A 15,486-nucleotide genomic window follows, 5' to 3' on the forward strand; every position below is an offset into this window, starting at 1 on the left:
TTTTTTTAACATACCAGAATGGTTCAGTATGTAGTCAGTTTTGCAGGGCAATGTGAGATCACATAATTTTGTATGTTGGTCAAGGGAGCTTGCAAGAACCCTCACTCATGTTGGGGGTCACTGAATGCCCAGATAAAAATGGACAGCAGTCCTCAGGGTTCCCATTGCTCTGTTGCACCTCAGATACACTCTGCATCTTCATTGTTTATGCAGTGGATTAAACACCCCTTTTAAAAGCAAACCCTGTCTATTTCAGGTGGCTTTCACTTTGAGAATGTTAAACTTATAAGTAGGGATGCACCGAAATTTCGGTGGCCAAAACGTTGCGGCCGAAAACACCTCTTTCGGCTGTCGGCTGATATGAAAAAAAGCACCGATACAGGTGCAGAAAAAACCTTGCCGCCGCTACTACCAACGGCCGCCGCTCAGTAGTTTTCAGCTTTACCTGAGAAACCATTGAACAATCCCAGCGCTTGGCATAGAGATTAGTGAAGGAAAGATGGCCTCCACTCATCTGTATGCCCTTGGAGGACCGGAGCGATGTTGCTTCCAGTTCCGGTCAATTTTTTTTTTTAACGCACTAGATCAGTGCTTTTTTTGATCCAATGCTTTACATTGCAGAGGAGAGATGTGGGGTCTTATTTACCCCACATCTCTCCATAAAGAGGACCTGTCACTCATTATTTCTGCGTGCATTATTGGATGCAATCCTTGTGATAAAAATAAAAGTGATTCAAAATCTTTTTAAAAGGACAGTGCAAAAAAAAACCCCATTAAGTAAAACAAAAAAAAGTTTAAAGTGCCCCCGTCCCCCCCATACTTGCATGTAGCGGTGAATGCATACGTAGGCCATGCTTACATATATAAACAGTGTTCAAACCACATACGTGAACGTCAGAGCAAGAGCAATAATTCTTGCACTAGACCTCCTCTTTAACTTTACACTACTAACCTGTAGAAAATTTAAAGCATCACTAATGGAGATATTTAAGTACCGCAGTTTCACGCCATTCCACGAGCGTGCACAATTTTAAAGCGTGACATGTTGGGTATCTATTTACTCATATTTTACAAAACAATTTAGGTATATATTGTGGTTTTTTGTTTGTTTTTTTTAATCAGTGTATTTTTTTCCCAAAAATATATATTCATTTTTAAAAACTGCGCATTTCGGTTTTGGTTTTCGGCCAATTGCATTTTGAATTTTCGGTTTCGGCACCAGAATTTTCATTTCGGTGCACGACTGCTTCTCTTCTCTGTGTTACTGAAAAAATTTTGTAATACGGTCATGCAGTGTATAGTGTCAGCAATGCCTGTCTTCCCCAACCATTAATCTATGTCTGTCTTACATGTTTAGGTCTAGTAGGCAGAGTGAGCAGCAGTTCCATCTAGTATTTATATGTCAGCTCCAGCATGCAGTTTGCAAAGTGAATGAAGACTGTGGAGTTCATTTGTTGAGTATAGCTACAATAATGCACAGCTATGATGTTTATTTTTTTTTCATAAAAAAAAGGTTTTATTTTAAATGTTCACCTCTCCAGTCTTTTTGCTAACCATGATGTATGTGTACTTCTTCAGGAACATTAATTCTATAAACTAAACAATTTTTTATTTCTCTTTTGTTTATGATTTTATGATTTACAGCTGGAATTTGAAAAATCACAAGTTAAAAAACTTGAAAAAGAACAAAAGAAGCTTTCTGCTCAGTTGGAGGAAGAGAAAGCTCGACACAAGAAACTGTCTTCAGTTTTAATGAAAGAATGTACAAAGGCCAACAACAGAGCTGTGGAGGAGGGACAGAGGGTTGAAGATGTTAACTTGAAACTGGAAAAAGCGAGGAGTAAGGTTAGTCAACTTGAAGAAGAATTAGCCCAAGAAAAGAAGCGTAGCTTACAGATGGAAGCTCAGGTGGAAAAACAACTTTCAGAGTTTGACATTGAAAGGGAACAGCTCAAAGCCAAGCTGAATCGAGAAGAAAATCGCACCAAGGCCCTGAAAGAAGAGCTTGAGTTGTTGAAGAAAGCCTTAAAAAGCCTGAAGGCTAATGGTGAAGTCAAAGAATCTGTTGTCCAGGATACTGAGTTGATGTCTATTGGTGTATCAACAGAAAAGCTACAGCTCACATCAGTATCTTGCCAGACAGGGAGTGTAGCACAAGAAAAAAGTGTTCCTGATGGTCCAGCGAAAGCCAATATTTCTCTGTCAACACCTAGTAAAATTCCTCAGCCATATTCAAAATTAAATGGACATTCTAACACAACAGGCCAAAACAGTGAACATAGTTTAAAGTTGAATGTAGGGGATAGCCTGAAAGAGAAAGTGGCAAGTCATGATAATTTTTCTGAAAACGGAAGTTCACCTGTCAGAGTAGAATCTCCTTTACATATGTTAGGACATGCTCCTTCTAGTGGAGCTTCCTCCTCCCCTAGCAGTACAGCAGCCTCCTCCTTAACATCTTCCCCCTGCTCTTCACCTGTTCTCTCAAGGCGTCTCATTGGAGGGTCTAGTAGTCCCGGCTATCAGTCGTCATATCAAGTTGGAATCAACCAGCGGTTTCATGCTGCTCGCCACAAATTTCAGTCTCAATCTGAGCAAGAGCAGCAGGTTTCTGGACTGCAGAGTCCTCCTAGAGATTTGTCCCCAACGTTGGCAGATAATTCTGCTGCCAAGCAACTTGCCCGCAATACCGTCACTCAGGTGTTGTCTCGTTTTACCAGCCAGCAAACCTCCAGCAAACCTGCACCTCCCAACAGCTCACCATTTGGCACAGATTACAGAACCCTTGCCAATGCCTCCAATCAGAAGAATGATGGTAGCCATTCTCCAAACCCTCTGAAAGTTTCTGGTCCTCTCAGTCCGGTATCTCCAGGGATAAAGTCGCCTACCATTTCCAGAGTGGAGAGGGGAAATCCTCCACCTATTCCTCCAAAAAAGCCAGGTCTAGCCCAGTCCCCAGCATCTCCTATTCCACCAACCAAAGTACCCAACCAAACCTCCTCCCTCGCAGCTTCAGTGGATGTGTCCAGTAATCATTGCTCCAACAATGGAATTATTACAAATGGGAAAGAAATTGAAGTAATGTTGCCATCTGGTAGCTAGTTATACTGCAACATTCTGTGAACTTCAAATACTCTTAATCATGTCAGTTCCATGCTTAAGTAGTATATACAGTCAAGCTGATCAAATGTATTATTTATTTAGGTAGCAGAGGAAATGCTATTATATGCAGCATATATTTTTTCCTATTCTCTATGTAAGTATTTCATTTTGCGACCTCTTTGTTAAACTGTCAGAAGGAAAAAAATCTAAAACAGTCTTTACTCTTAATTATAGGATAATGAAGACAATTTTACATTACCCTTTATTATTTTGATAATAAAGTCCAAAAAGGCATAGTGGAGAATGTGATGGTATCATAAGAGTTTTAGGAACTTTTAAATGTTGTAACTAGAATCTCACTATCATTTCTGGTATGTCTGGAAGATTACAGACTTCTGTACTCATTGATGAAACTAAAATGTGGACTATGTTGAGTAGATAACCCTAAATGAGGTTTTTGTTTTGTTTTGTTTTTTACATTTTCATCTTTTACAGGGTGACTTATTTCATCCAATTCTTTGGTTTTTTAGTAATCCTCTTCTTTTTGATTAGTACTGTAAGGTAACAGAAAATGTGCTGTAATGTCTGTTACATCGATTGGAGTTCAACCAGAGTGTCCACAAGATGGCAACACAGACTGAGACTTCTTTCTTTTATATTAGAAATGAAATGAGAAGTTAATGCCAAGCAAGCACAATAACACCACTAAGTCTTTCTTTCTTGAGGCCAATTCATAAAATCAAAGTGTCCATCATACCATTTGTACAGAGCTACAGTATTTTTTTTTAAGAGCAAATTAAATATTAAGGCAAGTTGCTATTAATCATAATTACAAAGTGTCTGTAGTTACACAATCTAAAGATACACTATATTGCTAAAAGTATTGGGACGCCTGCCTTTACACGTACATGAACTTTAATGACATCCCAGTCTTAGTCCATAGGGTTCAATATTGAGTTGGCCCACCCTTTGCAGCTATAACAGCTTTAGATCTTCTGGGAAGGCTGTCCACAAGGTTTAGGAGTGTGTCTTTGGGAATGCCTGACCATTCTTACAGAAGCGCATTTGTGTGGTCAGGCACTGATGTCAGATGAGGAGGCCTGGCTCACTGTCTCTGCTCTAATTCATCCCAAAGGTGTTTTATCGGATTGAGGCCAGTCAAGCTCCTCCACCCCAAACTCGCTCATCTGTGTCTTTATGACCTTGCTTTGTTCACTGCAGTCATGTTGGATCAGCAAGGGGCCATCCCCAAACTGTTCCCACAAAGTTGGGAGAATTACATTGTACAAAATGTCTTTGTATGCTGACACCTCAAGAGTTCCCTTCACTGGAACCAAGGGTCCAAGCCCAGCCCCTGAAAAACAACCCCACACCATTATCCCCCCTCCACCAAACTTTACACTTGGCACAATGCAGTCAGGCAAGTACCGTTCTCCTGGCAACCGCCAAACCTAGACACATCCATTGGATTGCCAGACTGAGAAGTGTGATTCGTTACTCCAGAGAACACATCTCCACTGCTCTAAAGTCCAGTGGTGGTGTGCTTTACACCACTGCATTTGACACTTTGCATTGCACTTGGTGATGTAAGGCTTGGATGCAGCTGCTCGGCCATAGAAGCCCATTCCATGAAGCTGTCTACACACTGTTGTGCTAATCTGAAGGCCACACAAAGTTTGAAGGTCTTTATCTATTGACTTTGCAGACAGTTGGAGACTTCTGTGCACTTCAGCGTGCGCTGACCCCGCTCTGTCATTTTTTGTGGCTGAGTTGCTGTTGCTCCAAGTTGCTTCCACTTTGCTATAGCACCACTAACAGTTAACCGTGGAATATTTAGTAGCAAGCAAATTTCATGAATGGACTTGCACAACCTATCACTGTACCATGCTTGAATTCACTGAGCTCCTGAGAGCGACCCGTTCTTTCAGAAATGTTCATAGATTTTATACATCGAGGTGACCCATGAAGGTGGTTGAAACACCTGAATCCAATGATTTGGAGGGGTGTCCCAATACGTTTGGCAATATAGTGTACTTTAGATCAAGTTATATCTCTAGATTTCTCCTCACAAAACCTGTAGTTTATCTTTTCCAATATATTAATGCTCCATTAAGATGAGCACTAAAATAATGTACACAATTTCCAAACCAGCACCATGCAATTGCTTGTAGCGTGACTGAGAAATGACAAGAAGGACTTGTCTGTATTCACTCACAAAACAGTCTGAGACTGCAGTTTTCTTTTAAAGTAGAACGCTGTTTAAACGGTTAGCTGCCATTATTGCATCTTGCAATTTAGATATAGATTTGAAAATGAATATGGTCTACAGTATTACAAAATATCAATAATGAATGAAGGTTACAGGATTAAGTAAGATAATACATGACAAAAGAACCGGTCTGCATGTAACACTTTTTTCAGAGCCTAATTCTTGTGCTTCAAGATTTTAGAGCAGAACTTCAGACATAAAAGACACATTAATACAGCTCTGTATTAATTAACACCTCCCTAAATGTATTTTTTAAATGCAGACAGTGTAAGTACCAGGATTTTTACCTGGTATTGGTCTCTTGCCGCACACTGCACAGTTGATCCCAGACTAAGGGAAGGTGAAGCAGCGCAAGTTGCTCTCACCTCCTATCAGCATACTACTGACTGGAAGAGTAGTGACAGAGAGATAGGCGAATCAGTCTGCTGCTTCTCCTTTTACTGTCAGTTATAGGGTGGGGATAGGGAGAGAATGATGTAATAATTTCTGAGCTGCAGATGAGAGCATTAAGGTCCACTGACTGCGCAATGCGTGTGCTGTGTACAAGGCATAGTTTGCAGTATTATATTCAGTATACAGCTTGTCTGTTTTGCAGTATAATTTTGTTTTGTTTTTAGGCTTCATTCACACTAGTGCGAGTGCAACTTTGGATTGGTAAAACTTGGATTCAACTTTTGGCTTTGACCAATGACAATGGGCAACTGTTGCACAACTGTCACATGGATAACATTCAGGTGCAACTTTTGAGGGTTTACATTGCAGTCTGACACTCAAGGCACATGAAAGTCAGACCAAAGTAGTGCAGTCCCACATGAATAAAAAAAACATGGGTGCGACTTGCCATGCGAGGAGCCTAAAGATGGTACACTAAGCAAAGAAGGCTACATATAATGGTGTGTCTTCACCTATACTAACTGCTATACTGTATTTTTTTTTCTTCAAATAAATTATGAACTAACCTGCTTTCAGTGATAACCGTTGCGTTAATTTTTTGTTTTTCATGTGTGGTCACAGGAAATTTATCCAATTGTCATATTTAGTAGCACTTACAATAATAACTCCCTAAGCCCAACAGACAGCTGTAAGTCTTAAAAGGAAAAAAAAAAAAGCTTTTTGGGTACAAACCTCAAGCTAATTTAGTTTTTAAAGTTACTGATCAGCAGCAGCTCCCAAGCAGGGAATGAATGTGCATAGCATGCGTAATTGCACTAATATTTCTCCAATCTGCAGTAATTGACTTACCCCTATTGTTGCACTGCAAGGAATGGCACTAAAATTACTAATTAACTGCACAGTGTTATAGTTGATACCTCCAAGTGCCTTAAAATGATGGGGATATTTAATGAGTGATTAATGCAGTAAAGATTTTGAAAATCTGGTCTTAAGATTTGCCATCAATGCATTTAATAGTACCTGAAAGCTCATCCTACACATGTATTATTTTTTTTTGGGGGGGGGGGAGTTTATAGTATTAATTATGTGCGAGATATTAACATTGTGGCACTAATTCGGATTTCTCATAATTTGGTTTTTGTGTAAGTTTTAAAGGTAATGAAACACATGTTTTTCACACCCACTGAGCTCTAATTTGGAGACTGAAATAATATTTTAAGCTCAGCAGCCCAGGAACCAGAAGTTCTCAGCTAATCATTCCCATGTTTTGTAGTTATGTATGCTGCTCACTATGCAGCATTTACTTTTTTTGAAAGTTTAGCCAGTTAAAGCAGATATACTGCTACAGGGCGGCTCCACTGTGCAAAGTCATGTAAAACACGTGATTTAGCATTTCCGAGTAGGGGTCGCGTGCAGACCTACCCATGCCGCTATTGGCTGCTGGATATATCAATCACCGGGCCCCTTGGTGATTGTCGGCAGGGCTGAGAGGGGAGAGATGTTTGTGTAAACAACACAGATCTCCTGTCAGCATGGACATGCTGCTTTATATCTCTGTGCACAGCATGTCTCCCAAGTAAAACACAACACAGCACACATAGTAAAACACACACAGCACACTGTTGACCCTTTGATCGCCCCAGATGTTAGCCCCTTCCTGCTCAGTGTCATTAGTACAGTGTCAGTGCTTTTTTATTAGCACTGATCACTATATTAGTGTCACTGGAGATGTCAGAGGTAGTCTGTTCCCACCCAGTGTCAAAATGCCTGTCGCAGTCCCGCTATAAGTCACTGATCACCGCCATTAGTAGTATAAAAAAAATTTAAATTTCAGTGTATATATATCACCATTTGTGGATGCTATAACTTTCACATAAACCAATTAATATACACTTATTGGATATTTTCTTAGAAACATGTAGCAGAATACATTTTGGCCTAAATGTATGAAGAACTTAAATTTTTTTTATTTTTTCGCTGGATGTTTTATAGCAAAAAGTCAAAAATATATATATATTTTTTTAAATTGTAGGTCTTTTTTGTTTTGTTTTTGTTTAGAGCGCAAAAAAAACAACAAAAGAAAGCTCTATTTGTGGGGAAAAAAAGACATAATTTTCATTTGGGTGCAGCATTGCATGACCGCGCAATTATCAGTTAAAGTAACACAGCGCCTTATCGCAAAAATGCCTGGTCAGGAAGGGGGCTCATGGAGGGCAAGTGGTTAAAGAAACTGACAAATGAAAGCCATCTTGGGTTATTTGAACTGATGAATTTCAGATTCATTGTTAAAACCCTGTTTTATTTCACCTATAGGGTGAAAATTACTGAGTGTAAAATGGTAGTGGAATTAAAAGGTTATAGGCTGCCACATTGTGGAATACTTGGTTTTTAAATTACTTGTGCATTTCCTTGCATAGGAAAGAGGAGTCTGTGTTTTTAGTGAGGCAATATTCCATAAAAGATGCTTATGTTATCCCACACATATAGCTCAATATAGCGGCCTGTTTGTAAAGTAAATGTCATGCTTTTTTTTCTTTAAATATATAAAAGCTTGATGTTGAAGTTGTAATATTTAAGATATTGCTGACTCTTCCTACATAAGGAACTGCCAGTTACCTGGCTCTGATAATCCTTTGGTTTTATTATTTATACACTGACACAGGAAAACCCACCAGCTAACATTGTGGGTGCCTTGCATTATAAGGATAGAGTTGCAGCACAGTAAATAACATCTGCCTGTCAATCCATGCCCACCTTCTTTGACATATATAAATTCGTACACTGCTGCATGGGAGAGGGACATGCTGTGCTGCAATGTAACCTCCAAAACACCTACAGTCATGCCTCTTGAATATAAGCATGGTGACCTGGCAAAGTATCATGGGACCAGTTGTTCCCTGTTTGGCACAGACGTAGACAATTCCCTGCCAATCTTCAATTTTTTCTTTCATATTTTTATTTCTAAAAGCCAATTAAAAATGAATAGAGATCAGGTAGGGCTACATTAAGGAAATAGTTTTTTACCTTGCCTGAAGTACAAATTAAAAGAAAGAGGTCTCTGAAATAAAGTTATATTTTAGCCTTTAACCCCTTTGCGCCGGAGCCTCCCAGCCCATTAAGAGGTTTCAGAAGCCAGGAGGCGGGGTTGTAGGGTCACGAATCGCTGCCACGGCGATCATATGATCTGAAAAGGTCCTGATCGCAAGGGGAGATCGGGACCTTTCCGTGAGTCACGGACATATGTGCAGGGCATGCGTTCAGCACATATGTATTTTCAAATGGTACGCAAATATGCGGCTGCTTGGCGTCAAGGCCCAGACGCCGAGAGGTCGCATATTTGTGTGCGCTCGGCGTCTAGGGGTTAAGCAAAGCTAAAAGCAAAATTTAGCATTCCATAACCTTTGCTGTCAAACCTATCAATACATTGTATAATATAGGAATGTTCAAATGTTAGAAAGTGTCATCCTTAGTCAAAATTTGCCAAGAAGAGCTTGTTTTAATTGCCTTAAAAATGTAGTTGTATTTTGAGTTTGGGTATTTTAGAAGGATCTTACAGCAACTTTAGCATTCCGATGAGCCCTCTATAGCTGTAATCTGGAGAGAGTCAAAATCACTGCTAGTGAAAGCCAAAAAGGGAATTGTGTAAATTGTTGTATTAGCACTGGTTAAAATAGGACTTATTCATTTAGGTAGTGCAAGGAGCATTGGCATAGAAACCTACAGCAAACAGATTTGGATTTCATACTAAAAAGCTCAGATTTTTATCAATTCATTTTGATTGGTTGCTGTGATTTTGCGGTTTGACTTTTTAAGAGGAAGTACAGTAGACATGAGAAATCTGTACTGATTTAGAACAGTAGGTTTAGAGAACTGTCTTCGTCATTGCAATTACACTAATCTACTTTATCCATACTTTTAAAAATGTTTTGATTGATGAATAGCTGCATTGGCAGTAGCTAGTGGTGACTTACCTCTACTCTGCCTAAAGTACCAGTATCCCCCTCTGGCCTGATGAGAACTAGGGAAATGTAGAGTTGTTCCTTTAAAATGGAATTTCAGCCCAATACTAACTATGCTTATAAATGTTCCCACTTCCTCCTGCCACCTATCCTGCCTAATGTGTATAACAAATGTACATGCTTTCACAAGTTTAGTCAGTTCTGTTTTGGTCATGGAGCTTTATCTCCCCTGTGTCCATGAGCAGCGGCTGTAGGAGAGCAGAGAGCACTGACAACAGCTGGGACATGGGAGCCTATGCATGATGTCTTGGCTCCCGGATTTCCCAGCTGTTGTTGAGCACTCCCTCTCATCTGCAGACGTCGCTCACTGACACAGAGAATCACAGGTGACTGGGAGGTGGGTGTTAACTTAATGCCATTTGTGGCTACTCTAGATGTTGTCATATCATGGTTTTTTTTAGTGAGTTGACTATCAAGATAAAAAGATTATGTAAATATTCCTGTTTGAAAATTTGTTTTTCTAAATGTAGCTTAAAAAGATTTGTAATTTTTATAAACAAAAAAACAGCCCAGTTTTGCATGCTCAGTTTTATTAAGGTATGCATGCTGTTTCATTAGTACTTGTGTATTACAAACGTATCCAGTAAAAGAGATTAGCAAGTTTTCAGCTTTTAGTGACCCAGTGGTAGGTAACATAATAATAATTTAATGGATTTTTTAAATTTGAAAGGGGCAAACTTCTGAAGCCGATTTGCGTGCAATTGTACAGGAGCACAGTATCATCTATTTGCTTAACACGAGTGGGGTTTTTTTTGTTTTGTCTTTTGTTTTTTTGTTTTTAGTTAATTCTAGCTCGATCAAACATGTTTTGCAGTGTAAAGTGTATTTACTGGGACTGTTTTTTTTTTTCTTTATTGATGCCATTGATTGAGGTCTGGCCTCTTTTGTCTGCAGTACAAAACCAAATTTTGTATAAAAATGTGTATGTATATATATTATAATATTATAAGTATAAAAATAGGATCATTTTACAGTAAATTTGTTAGCGTATGCACTGAATCTTCATAATTTCTTATTATGCAGAATATAAAATGTATTGAGTGTTTAAGTATTTTTGAAATATTGGATGTAAATGCCATTTTCACTGTTATATTTCTGTAAATACATGGTCATTTTCCTATAGGAATCACTAAATTCATAGTGTAGGAGTATACTAATGTAGTTAATGGGATGTATTTTTTGTTTTTATTGTCGATACAGCAAAATTAACAGATTGTACTGTAACACATAGGAGTTGTCCGTGTAATATGCAAGATTGCTATGGCTTAAAATTTAATAAAGGGACACTAACAATATTTATTTTTTTATTTCATGATGCCAAGATATGACTTTGTATTCAGCACTGAATATTAAAATAATAGTTCTGTATTCAATGAAATTGTTGATTTTGTGTTTTATAAGGAGGCTTGTACAGCTCACACCATATGTCTGTTTGGCGCACCTCAAATTGGGGTTGATTTATCACCACAGTCAAAATTTATAGCATACTCTTTATAATATTAGACTAAGATAACAGTTTTACAGCTGTAGCATCCAAAGTGTATTGTCACAACTCTGACATTACTGCTTTCTTGAAATGGATCTGTGACCAAAATAACTTTTTTTTTTTTTTTTTAAGGTAGAGCTCCCCAGCAGAATGTTAATTTTGCCTGAAAGGTGATCAGGGCACCTTACATGTGCAATGACATCTTTTGCTGTAAATATCTGCCAGCATGAAATTGTTCCTCCACTCTTTACTTTTCTACTGACTTTGGCTGTCAGTTCGTAACTTCAATGGAAAGTTTACTGATGCATTGACCAGCATGGTTAGGGGAGTTGATGGGGAGGAACTTCATAGCAGTGGGATCTGTGTAGGCAATTAAAGCTACAAACAGCAGGTACCTTCCTCCTTCCTCAAACCAGAATAGTTTACATGGACTATTTAGGGAATTGTTACTGCAGTGTCCTTTTGCATGAACACACTTTTGAAAATTCCAAGCACAAGTTCTCTCTCTTCTATAAAAGCCTTTACTGATATTGGCACTGACATTGCAGCAACACCTTTCATGCCTCTTGTCTGGTGAGTGCACATTACACCTTCCTGCTTTTTTTTTTTTTTTTTTATCCATGCATATTGCAAGTCTTGAGAACAGAGTAGGGAAAAAAAGCACTTGGTTCATGTAAGATCCTCAACATTAAAGGCACACGTTTTTCTTATGAAGACTGTTAAAACTTTGAGAACAAAGTATAGTTTTTAATAAATATACAGATCAATGCAAGCTATACATTTTGGAGCAGTGGCAGGCTGCCGTAATCTGTTTGGTCACTTTTGTGATCTGAAACTGGTTACAAGTGGCTGAAATTGCACGATCTGACAATATGAATGGATGTGCCATGTAATCAGAATAGAGCTGCTTCCTTTGATGGCATTGTGCTGAACTGTAAACTGGATCATCGTAAATGTATGTTGGTTAGAACACCCTCCAAACTCATTTCATAATGCAAGGAGCAAAGTGCAGATATCCATATCATATAGTTGATTGTTATCTTTCATTGGCTGCTCTAAACTGATGAAAGGTGAAATCTGGGTTTCAGGACTTTGAGTATCATCGTAGTTTTTTGTTGTTTTTAAAAAATCAAGCGTCATTATTTATATATATATATATATATATAAATAATATCACCACATACATATATATTTAAATGTTTTTACTCCATTAAGACCTCTTGCGCACTGCTGCCTAAAAGCTCAGCATTTTTAGGCATAAAGGCATTTCTTTTTACTGATCTAAATGCAGCCCCTTGTTTTAAATGTGTCTGTACACACAAATGTGCTGCATATAGAGGAAAAAAAAATACAGAAATTGCAGAGCTGCCAGTCAGTATTTTTACATGTGTATGTGCATATGCATACAAATATGCAAATTTGGGTGTAAAATGTTATTTTGAAGAGGTTAAATTTCCATTCTGGGAGCTAAAGTTTATTTTTCCCGCGTAGGGGCACAAATACACACCAAATAAACACAGAAAATACTGATGGTCAAGTACCCCAAGACTCTTTGCTACTGTTTGATACCAGATACGAGTAATAAAATTAGGGTTTCTAGCAGTTATCACTATTCAGGGCATTCCTAGCTGTGATGGCTGTAGCTTAGCTTTGTGCTTTTAATAGATTTTACAAAACATTGGAGGTCCCTTTCCCCCCAAAAAAAAAAAAAATATCCCAAAGATTTTGAGGAAATGTTTTATTCAGTTAAGACCGGCCAACAGAAGGAGAGTATTGCACACTAAAAACTAATACAGGAACTTTTAACATTCAATATACTTTTAAATGGTAAAATCATTGTGTACATATAACAGACTGTTTCTTGTATATTTATGTTTTATACAAATAAATGTAACTAGAAATATTTAAAGAATCTTTGGTCATGCACAGTTTTCACATATAGAAATCTAAAACACATTTACTATGCCAAAATCTTACAATGGCAAAGTCATACTACCATGGCACTTTCATACTACATGCTCATTTATTTGCAGGTCTGGATGGGACTACTGTTCTATGGAATGTGTATACCTCGTGATCCATAGCATTCTTACTCTTATATTTCCAACAGTGTCACTAATGTCCATGATGATTAGTCTGCTCAAATTAAAATTTAAAGCAGATTAAACAGGACTCCTCCATATTGCCCAAAGTAAGCACAGAGTTGTATCTTTTAATTAGACACTGTCACTTTTCCCATTTAGGAGGAAGTGAAAACATCTATAGAAGGATGCTCCCCCAACCCACTAATTACCTCTTTAGCACTCTCCCCTTCCTCCATCAAAGGTGCCACCAGAATACACAGTGTCAGCTGATGTCAGATACTAGAGAGTGGTGACATCAACCCATTCAACATGTGATAGTTCTTGGGCCTAGTGTTTGCACCCTAGACCTGACCGTCACATTGGAGGAAGCCACCTACTCCCCATGTGCTCCATTCAGGGCAAAGTGACAGTGTCTTTTTAAAGTCAAATGTAGATATACCATCATATGCTTCACCACTGCAAATTTTAATTTGGGGGGGACTGATTACCCTAAGGCAACCTTTAATGAGAGAAATGGTCACGTTTATCTGATTTTCATACTTAGCCAGCCACTTGTTGCCATTCAGTTACTAAGAAAGTAATTGAGCAAGAAGCCTTACAGCCAGGCAACTAGCATTTTCAGATGGAGTTCATCAGTGGCAGTCTCCATACTTCTCTCATGACATGTCAGCACATCTGTCTGCTGCAGTATTCGCCGAGTTAGTGGTGGAAATTTATTGCCAATAATGCCTTTTCAGATCCTCTTAAATTCCACTGCCATTATTTTAATGCTGGTTGGAAAATTAGAGCGGTTGCTCTGGACAACATCACTCTTTCCTGCAACATTGTTCTTTTAAGAAACGTACCTGTGAGTCCTAGTCATCCACAACAGCCTATGACAAAATACAGGGTAATTTTCAGAGAAATGTGTAGTATAAGTTCTTCAAACCTACCCCCCTTTGAGGCCTGTAAATGTGCTGTGTTTTATCTCCATGTTTTGAAAATTGCTTATTTGCCGTGAGATGGAAGTGTAACCATAAAATGACTCTGATGTGTTGGCTTTTGTGCATTTATATTGAGATGAATTATGTTAAGTGCCTTTTGTAATGGCCAAGATGTACATATAACATTTATAAAGATGCAAATTGTTCTTAGCAATACATCAAACTTTACTCAATAAAGTTTTCTTTTCCTTCCATTTTGAGTATGTTGCCCTTATTTTGCAAACTGTAATGCTAACCTACATCATGACATTCTGTATTAAGCAAAAGAGCTGGTTAGTGAGGTCCTACCTTTAGACATCCACACCTATGCTAGTCTTTATTTGTCTCTGTAACTCCTTCTCTTCCTTTCAGCTGAATAGAGGGGGGCAAAAAAATTTAACTATATATGAACAAATTCCTTTTTAAAAACAACTCATTCGGTTTAAAATAGAAATAAAAGGCAAAATGTGTGTGTGTGTGTGTGTGTGTGTGTGTGTGTGTGTTTATACAGTAGGTAAACTTAAGTATTGAACAAGTCACCATTTTTCTCGGTAAATATATTTATAAAGGTCCTAGTAACCTGAAATTTTAACCACGTCAGTAACAACCCATGCGATCCATACATACAAAGAAACCAAAACAGTTCAGAAATGAAGTTGTGTGTAATAAAATCCTCTGTTGGTATTAACAGCTTCAAGACTCCTCTATGGAGAAATTAGTCACATGCATTGCTCAGGTGTGATTTTGGCTCATTCTTTCACACAGTCTTCAAATCTTGAAGGTTCAGTGGGCCTCTTCTGTGAACTCTAATCTTTAGTTTTTTACATATATTTTCTATTGAATTCAAGTCAGGTGATTGGCTGGGCCATTCTAGCAGCTTTATTTTCTTTCTATGAAACCGATTGAGAGTTTCCTTGGCATTGTTTGGGATCATTGTCTTGCTGAAATGTCCGCCTTCATTTCATCTTCATCATCCTGGTAGATGGCAGCAGATTTTTATCAAGAATGTCTTGGTACATTTTTCCATTCATCCTTCTTGTAGTGATATGAAGTTTGCCAGTACCGTTTGCTGAAAAACAGCCCCACACAATGATCTTCTCACCTCCAGACTTCACTGTTGGTACGGTGTTTTTGGGGTGATGTGTAGTACCATTTGACTTCCAATCATGGTGTG

At 38.3% G+C, this 15,486-nt stretch overlaps 1 protein-coding gene across 1 annotated transcript in view; it reads left to right on the forward strand.

The window, feature by feature from the left end:
• Positions 1-14,527, forward strand: part of CTTNBP2NL (CTTNBP2 N-terminal like) — a 133,255-nt gene extending 118,728 nt beyond the window's left edge. Inside the window, exon 5 of the mRNA XM_089668319.1 lies at positions 1,645-14,527. Coding sequence (XP_089524445.1) covers positions 1,645-3,099 — 1,455 coding nt within the window. The 3' untranslated portion in view covers positions 3,100-14,527. The remainder of the gene's footprint in view (positions 1-1,644) is intronic.
• Positions 14,528-15,486: the final 959 nt, after the last annotated feature.

Source organism: Staurois parvus, unplaced genomic scaffold (assembly GCF_062004578.1).
Source record: "Staurois parvus isolate SC_StPar_1 unplaced genomic scaffold, SC_StPar_1.0 ptg000056l, whole genome shotgun sequence".
NCBI classification, from domain to species: domain Eukaryota; kingdom Metazoa; phylum Chordata; class Amphibia; order Anura; family Ranidae; genus Staurois; species Staurois parvus.